Below are 8,467 nucleotides of genomic sequence, written 5' to 3' on the forward strand. Positions count from 1 at the left end.
TTCAGTGTTCGGCACACGTTGCGTGTATGTTTTTTCCCGGAGAGGCACTCTTTCATTTCATTAGCAAAAGGCTTCATAACAAACAGGTCAAGGACCACGGCTGTAGACGGCCCACAACAGGAATCCAGCACCTCAGGGTGGACTCTGAGCCTCCCATGTGCCCCTTCCCTGGGCGGGGTCCCCGCACCCAGCGGGCTGTCACTGCCGAGGAGCTCTCTTTCTGTTTCCCTTTCTCCCTTTGTTGTCCCATCTCTATCCTCCCTCCATGATTGAGTCCATGCAGGAAAATGTTGTTCTTCTAAAAACTGGGTTTTGTTTTCTCTGCAGATGACCTAGGGTAAGGACCAGTGAACGGAGGCCCATGGTCTCCGAGAGGCTGAGGACCAGCCCCTCGAGCAGGGCGCCCGGATCCCGGGTTGGGAGGCCCTGAGGCCCCGTCTGACCGGGCAGGGCTTTTCCTCTCTTGCAGATCAACCAGTCCCTCGATGGGGAGCGACGGCGGCCTACCTCTGTGTGTCACCTGCCCACCTCTCTGTAGCAAGGAAAGGAGCTTCAGCACTTCTTCAGTAATGATGATGAAACTGGTATTAACTGAATGGCATTTATGGATTTTTAACTCTAATTCACAGTAAACCAGCAAGCCATATGTTGAATCCAACCAAAAATCGTTCTATTCTGCTGCGTGTCTCATCCGATTGTGAGAAGTTTCGAGATACCTGTTTGTACAAAGAGGAATATAAGTATTATTACTTGCTGGAGGAACACACTGAAGCAGAAAGAGAAGACGTCTTAATTTATCCTTAAAGATATATGATAGAATTATTTATATAGATAGAGTAAATATATATATATATATTTTTTTGGTGGTAATGAAAATGGCTCCGCAGAATGCCGACTCAGAATCTCTGCAAGTTCAGGAGTTGCCGGTGCCCCTGCCGGACCTGCAGAAGCCGGGGAGCGCGGAGGCGGAGACGCACGACGAGACCGTCAGCGAGGGGTCCATAGACCGCATCCCCGTGCGCCTGTGGGTGATGCACGGGGCTGTGATGTTTGGCAGGGAGTTCTGTTACGCCATGGAGACGGCGCTGGTCACGCCGATCCTGCTGCAGATCGGTAAGTGCCGCCTGGGCTTCCACGGGGTCCTGGCCCCGGGCCTCACACGCCCGTGAGTGTCGGCACACGGAGCACCGCACGCTGGCTGACGGCTGTCCCCGGTCTCCTGTCCCTTCAGCCTCCTCCGATGGGCTTTCCCCGTGTCCCCTGGCGGGGGTGGGGTGGGGTGGGGGGGATGTCCTCGGATGCTCTCGTGGAGTCAGAGGTCCCAGCCAGCTGGTGGCTGGGCGTTCGGGAGTGTGTGGCGTTCCCAAGCTCTGGCCCAGCGCGTGCCCACCTCCCCTGAGGTGCCTCCAGACGCGGCCACCAGCTGGGTAAGCCCTTGAACCCTGCTGCCTCTCACTCGTTCGTAAAGTGAGGTCAGTCGCAGACCAGCCCGGGTTGTTGGGCAGGAGACATGCCCGCGCTCAGAATAGGGCCTGGCTGAAGAAGACACCAAAGAATGCTGTGTGTGTTTGTTTGTTTTGTTTTACTCTCATCATATTGTTGTTATTATCGACTTAAATCTGAGTTTACTGTGGACTTTAGGTGGCTGAGTGATGGATATTTCCAGAAATACTCGGATTCTCAGAGTTTGCACTCAGGTTAGCATTACTAAGCCTGGTATATGAAAACGCTGACATCCCTTCCAAATTACCACCGGGGGTGCCTTAGGCCCTAAAAATGTGGCCAGGTATTTAATTTTCCCCGTTGTCTAAGAAAGTTTTAAAATCTGTAATTTTCCAACTGGATAAGGGGCCAAACTATTTAGAAGCATGTTTCATTCTAGAATTCCACATGTGTCTAGTAAAATATTTAAACAATCTATTTATTTTGGCTGTTACAGGAAAGTTTCTCTGAACATGGTAAAATGTTTCTTGTTCAGAGAGCACAAGCTAAGGCCCAGCGTGGTGCAGATCAGTTAGAGAAGCATGCGGCCCCTTCAGTTATGAACAGGCCCCCTGGCGTCAGGGTGCTCTGCAGGCAGATGCGCTTGGGCATTTCACAGCACAGCAGGTGCCGTACCTGTCTTGTCAGGCACGTTAATAAAGGAGCAGGCTCGTCACTCTTAGTGTTTAGGTTGCTGTGTTTCACCATGTTTTCCCTTTGGCATCCCCGGTGTTTTATTTTTCATCTTTAAAAATAAGAGGCCTGGGCTTCCCTGGTGGCGCAGTGGTTGGGAGTCCGCCTGCCGATGCAGGGGGCACGGGTTCGTTACCCGGTCCGGGAGGATCCCACATGCCTCGGAGCGGCTGGGCTCGTGGGCCATGGCTGCTGGGCTGGCACGTCCGGAGCCTGTGCTCCGCAGTGGGAGAGGCCACAGCAGTGAGAGGCCCGCGTACCGCAAAAAAAAAAAAAAAAAAAAAAAATAGGCCTGAGAAAGTGGCCCGGATGAGTTAAGAACCTTTTCTGGAGAGTTGGGGGTGGTGGAGTGTGCACCATGTGGGCCACTCTTTGTTCTTTCATCCGTGTGTCGATCACCTCTCATTTACCCTGCTCACCTTCCTCGGGTGCCCACATGTGCCAGGCCACTGGGGGTGGATAGGGCGCCATGTCTGTCCCCGTGCAGCTTAGTCCTCGTGCTGGAGGTGGGGGAGTGACCCGCCTTTGCTGAGAAGAGAAGAGCTGGGGTGAGATGCCGGCCCCCAGAGGTTGCGGCACCCCCTCCCGGGCGGGCTGGGGAGGCCTCTCAGGGTGGGCGGCTCCAGAGTGGCAGTGAGGCGAGAGGCTTGGAGACCACCTTTGTGGCCAGACCTCAGGATGGGGTACATCCGGTGGTAGTTAATCTTACCAAGCATTTATTTTGTCCCTTTGATGTGCAGCAATGTGGGTTCGTGGGTTGAGGCCTTAACGAAAGCAGTGTGGCTAAGCTCATGTGGTCAGAGTCAGGCACCATTATTTAACTTCTAGATCATCTCACCATGGTTATGGTGACAAATACAGAATTCAGAACCTCTGATTACTGAGAAATAAGTTGGTACAATTGGTAGAGATTTGGGAGCTCTTATTTCCACATTTCCTTGGTGATAAGTTATGTGTATTATGGCTCAAAACCCTGGAACCAGCACAGCTCCTTGGAACTTTCACACTTTACAGGTTGTGAGTCTCAATTTCCACACAACTTAATTTCATTGTTTGGTTTTGAGCATTTCATGTATTACATGAGACTTGTATCTATTTTAGGTATTCCAGGGTAATACGTATTATGTATTTTACTATATGATACGTAGGCTAGACATTAAATGTAGCTTTTGAAAGTCGCAGGTACGTCTGTTCCATATAAACATCCAGAAATGGTGATGGAAAGAGCGAGGATTGTCATCACAGGTGGCCGTGACAAACTGACCCAAAGGGGATGAAGGTGACCCTTGTCATTGACCCTAAACACTGCATAGGTCATGGTCATGGGCAGAGCAGGACTGTGGACAGAGGCTGTTTGCACAGGTTAAAGGAATGCTGCTTAATGAGAGTTGTTCCTAGATGGGCTTAGATTGCAAACAGACAACAGATGGCCAGTGTATTTCTCAGGGTTGTACTTTCGTTATACTCTTAGGGGCAACATAGTATTCAGAATTTTCTGATCTGAGTCAGAGCTTCTTAAAGTTGTCTGTCACACCCAGAGGTGTGGTGTTTATTACTGGATTTTGTATGTTAATAATTATTAAAGCAGAAACAGTATTCTCCCACTCCGCGTGGACAGTTTGATCCCCTTGATAGACAGTTGTCTGCAGTTGGAACCAACACCACAGTTAAGACCAGGGATATTTTCGTTGTCCCAGGAGGCTCCCTAGTGGCCCCTCACGTCAGTCCACCTTGACCCCCAGTCACCACCCGCCCGCCTCTGTCATACATAGTTCTGCCCTTTGTGCAGTTCATGTAAACAGCATCACACAGTCCGTGGCCTGGTTTCTGCGGTGCGTTCACTACTAGCCCACTGAGCGGACCCCCACCTTGCTCTATTCATTCACCAGCTGAGGGGCAGGTGGATTGCTTCCATTTGGGAGCTGTTTCAAACAAAGCTGCTCTGAGCATTACCTGCAAGGCTGTGTGTGGACCTGTGTTTCATCTCTCATGAGTAGAGACCTCGGAGTGGGCGGCTGGCCGTACGGTAAGTGCCAGGGTTACTTTCTAAGAGAAGACCGTTCCTTCCAGCCTCCACCTCCTTCACGGCATTTGTGTTTCCCTAATGGATGCTGACTCTCAGCAGCTTTCCGTGTGCTTCGTGGGCATTCGTGTATCTTAGATGAAGTGCGTGTTCACGTTTTTTGCTGATATTTCAGTCAGGTTGTTTGTCGTCTTAATGAGTTGTGAGAGTTCTTTATTAAAGAGTCCTTTATCAGATACGACGCCCTTGGGCGTCTAGTTCTGTCCGAGGGATGATCCTGTCTTGCACGTCGCTTCTGCGGTGAGTGGCGGTTTAGATGTGATGACGCGCAGCCCGTCCCCGGGCCAGGCTCTTGTGGTCAGTGTGTGCGTGTCCTCTGCCCCCGGGGAGGCTCTGAGCAGCGCCCGCAGCGCCGTCGTCCCGTCACTGTTCCTGCAGGTCCCCACCCTGCCCTGCCCCCTTTAAGGGCAGATTCAGATGGGCTCACCTAGTGGCCCGTGCCCAGGGGAGGCTCACTGTGTGTGTGTGTGGAAGGAAAGAACGAGTGACGTGCCTTAGATGCCAGACGTGTCCACGTGGCCTCGTCAAAGCCCGGACTCCTGGTTTCCTCGGTCCCGGACGGCCTGCCCCGACCCAGGCGCATGAGGCCTCTGGACCTGCTGGTGTGTAGGACACAGAAGGCCTGTGGGGAACTAGGGAACACTAGGGTCAGTGCCCACCCCAAACGGAGCTAATATGCATTGCCTCTCGTTCCAATTGCGTGTGTTTGCCCTTTAAGCGGATGTGGCCAGCCTCCGTTAGAGATGCGCAACCACTCAGATGAGGACACACATAAATACTATGGAGACAGCGTTAGTCACCATCCCACGTGAGGAAGCAGAGGCTGGGAGGGCTGGTCCACCTGCCTCGGGGGAGCCCACCAGGGGAAAGTCGGGTGTGTTTAAACCTTGAAGTGTCTGGCCCGTGTTTCAGCTTCAGCATCCTGGCAGTGGAAGCTGTAGGTTTCACTGTGTGTTACAGAGCTTTCTGGTTTGTGGTCTCACGGCCATCCGCGAATAGAGCAGGTGGGCTGCGCGGTGAGCAGAGCTGAGGGAAGTCAGTGGTTTCAGCTTAAATCCCCAGCCCTCGGCCTGGCCCCTCCCTCCGTCTGCATTTCAAGTCCGCTGTGTTGAGGACCAGGGGAGTCACAGGCTGGGAGATGGTCCACCCCACAGCGGCCCGGCGGGAGGATGGATAGGGGCGGGGAGCGGTCGCTGCAAGGTGGTGCTCGGAGGATACACGGAGTGTGCAGGCCCCGGGAATCATGACTGGTTCCCATGTGCTTCTGTTGTCCCCAGCGGGCACTGAGGTGGGGAGCTCATCCCCTCCCTGCTGGCTCCACTTCACGGGGGAGACACTGAATTCTGAGTCCTCCTCCGGGAGGTGAAGCACACACCCTAATCGGGAGGGAACAGAGCCCCACGTGGTCTTGGTTCTGAGACCATGGAGATCCTGACAGCTTTGGGTCCTGGGCCCCATCAGGGGGGCGCCAGGGTGCGCCTCACCCGCCAGCAGGTTCCCTTCCCCTGCTTCTGGGAAGGTCCTGCCACATCCCCCCTGCGTGGTTCTTCCCAGTGGCGGGCGTCCCAGCCCGTGGCTGCCCATCTCAAGTCGTCTGGGATTCACTTGGTAATTTTGTGGCATACCTGAAGGGTAGTGGCTTTGTTAGAATCTGTATTTTCTATTTGGTTGGAATAATTCTTTTCATAATTGAGTGTGTCGCTGGAATCGAAACGGCTCCTTCTGAAGGTCGGCGGCCTTGCCCGGGCGTGTGTGGGTGCTTCAGGAGCCCGTCTCATGGCGGCCGCTTTGAAACCCCACCATCTCTTCCCAGGTTTCCATCGCCTGGCTTTGAGGATGACAGCTGGAATCCGTATTTAGGTTAGAGTTAACTTCCGTGGTCCGTCTGTGAGCTCAGACCGTGGTGGTGGGGTAGGTACCGGGGAGCCAGCCTCAGCCACACGCCTGGGCTCTGCACACGCCCTTGGAGGAGGCCAGGCCATTCCTCTTTCCAGCGGTTCCGGGGGGCCAGGGCAGGAGCAACCCCACTGATGACAGGTCAGAAAACCTAAACTGGGCCGAGCAGCTTGTTACCTGGGGCACCCACCACCCAGGGAGCTCCACAGGTGACAAACCAGGTAACTTCATTCTCATGAGATGGTTCTTTTGCCAAACCAATATCAATTCCTGGTTCCTGACACGGTGCAGCGTGGTGGCTCCTCTTGTGGCGGAGCACGGGCTCTAGGTGTGCAGGCTTCAGTAGTTGTGGCACGTGGGCCCAGTAGTTGTGGCATGCGGGCTCTAGAGTGCAGGCTCAGTGGTTGTGGCTCATGGGCTTAGTTGCTCCACGGCATGTGGGAGCTTCCCGGACCAGGGCTCGAACCCGTGTCCCCTGCATTGGCAGGCGGATTCTAACCACTGTGCCACCAGGGAGGCCCGTAAGTGCAGTTTAAATTGGAACACTGTAAACCGTTTGTGTTTGCTGGCCCCTGGCGTGAAGTGTGTGCCCCGCCACCAAGGACACCGCAGCACTCTTGGCCTCGTCCACACCAAGGCTTTTGTCCGGCCAGTTTGGGGCCTGAATTGAGGGCCCCTGATTCCAAGTGAGCACCTCTTGTGCCGGAGCCTCTGGACCGGCAGCAGTGCTACCCCTCAGTGCTAGAAGGCGATGCTGCGTTGCTGGGCTGTGGAGGACAGAAAGGCCCATGTGACAGCAGAGGAGGAGGTGAGTGTGACGCCAGGACAGCCCTCCCTCCCTGGTCCTATTGGCCGAGACCTCTGGTTGGCCACAGCATGGGAGGAACGCCCACCTCTCGTGGGAGACACTGCAGGCCAGCAGTCCCATGACTGCTGTCCCGTGAGCTCGGGAAGAAAACGGAGCAGGCCCAGTGCAGCCACCGTGGTTCTACATCGTCCCTCGCAGGGGAGGGTGCCTTTAAAAACGTCAGTTCTGGGCTTCCCTGGTGGCGCAGTGGTTGAGAGTCCGCCTGCCGATGCAGGGGACACGGGTTCGTGCCCCGGTCTGGGAAGATCCCGCATGCCGCGGAGCGGCTGGGCCTGTGAGCCATGGCCGCTGAGCCTGCTCGTCCGGAGCCTGTGCTCTGCAACGGGAGAGGCCACAACAGTGAGAGGCCCGCGTACCGCAAGAAAACCCCCAAAAAACAAAAAAAACAACTTCAGTTCTGCTTTCTTGAATATACAGCATTTTCACCAAGTTCAGCGGTCATGGTAGTGAGACTGCCGCCCCTCCTGCCCTGCAGCACCTGGTGCTGCCCCTGCAGGCAGCCGGTTTCGTGCGCCTTCATCAGGAGGTTCCCACACGTGTGACACACGTGACAAGCCCCCAGCAGCAGCAGAGCATCCAGGGCAGGTAGAGAGCCCAGGTCCAGGTCAGAGCAGAAAGCCCGTGGCTTTCTCTTCAGGCCGAAGCTGTGTGGCAGCCCCCGGGGCGGGGAAGGGGGGGGCGCCTTGGCTCCGCCCTCGCAGGAGGCTTCCCGCTGACCTCGGGGCTGACCTTGGGGCTGGCCACAGGTGCCTTCAGCATCACCCTCATCTCTCCCGCTTCCTGACAGGCCACGTCTGTTAACACACTGGATTCCCACCATTCGTCAAACACTGCAGCTTTAGGAGGGGCCTGTAAAAATATGTTATGTTCTTAGGCTTCAGGCTCAAAGCATCAGATAAAGGAGGTCAGAGGGGCACCTATAAAAACTGCTGTTTTGTTAGTGTCGAGGGGGTTCTGGTAAGACCCACAAACCTGAGGCGAGGAAGAGGGTGAAGGTGTGGCATGCTGGGGGCTGGGGGCCCAGAGGCCCCAGCAGGCATAGCAGCATCCGTGCCTGCTTCCTGCAGGGCCTGTGGTCTGAGGGCAAGGGAGGGGCTTCCCAGGAGCTCCTGCAGACCAGCTCCTGCTGCATGCCTGGCAGTGGAGGTAGGTGCCCGTCATTTGCATGCCGTGTGTGTGCATGTGTATAATGTGTGCGCGCGTGTGCACATATTAATGTGTGTGCGCGTGTGCATGGGTATAATGTGTGCGCGCGTGTGCATGGGTATAATGTGTGCGCATGGGTATAATGTGTGCGCGTGTGCATGGGTACAATGTGTGCGCGCGTGCGCATGGGTATAATGTGTGCGCGTGTGCATGGGTATAATGTGCGCGCGCGTGCGCATGGGTATAATGTGTGCGCGTGCGCATGGGTATAATGTGTGCGTGTGCATGGGTATAATGTG

General features: G+C 55.1%; 1 protein-coding gene across 3 annotated transcripts in view; it reads left to right on the top strand.

The window, feature by feature from the left end:
• The first annotated feature begins 404 nt into the window (after positions 1-404).
• The window catches only part of SLC45A4 (solute carrier family 45 member 4), a 36,489-nt gene continuing 28,426 nt past the window's right edge, over positions 405-8,467 (top strand). For all 3 annotated transcript variants that reach the window (XM_029222857.1, XM_029222855.1, XM_029222856.1), the window contains exon 1: positions 405-1,113. In XM_029222857.1, the coding sequence (XP_029078690.1) occupies positions 870-1,113 (244 nt within the window). In that variant the 5' untranslated portion in view covers positions 405-869. The remainder of the gene's footprint in view (positions 1,114-8,467) is intronic.

The sequence above is a fragment of the Monodon monoceros genome, unplaced genomic scaffold (assembly GCF_005190385.1).
Source record: "Monodon monoceros isolate NGI ecotype Baffin Bay Population unplaced genomic scaffold, NGI_Narwhal_1 Super_Scaffold_14, whole genome shotgun sequence".
Lineage (NCBI taxonomy): Eukaryota > Metazoa > Chordata > Mammalia > Artiodactyla > Monodontidae > Monodon > Monodon monoceros.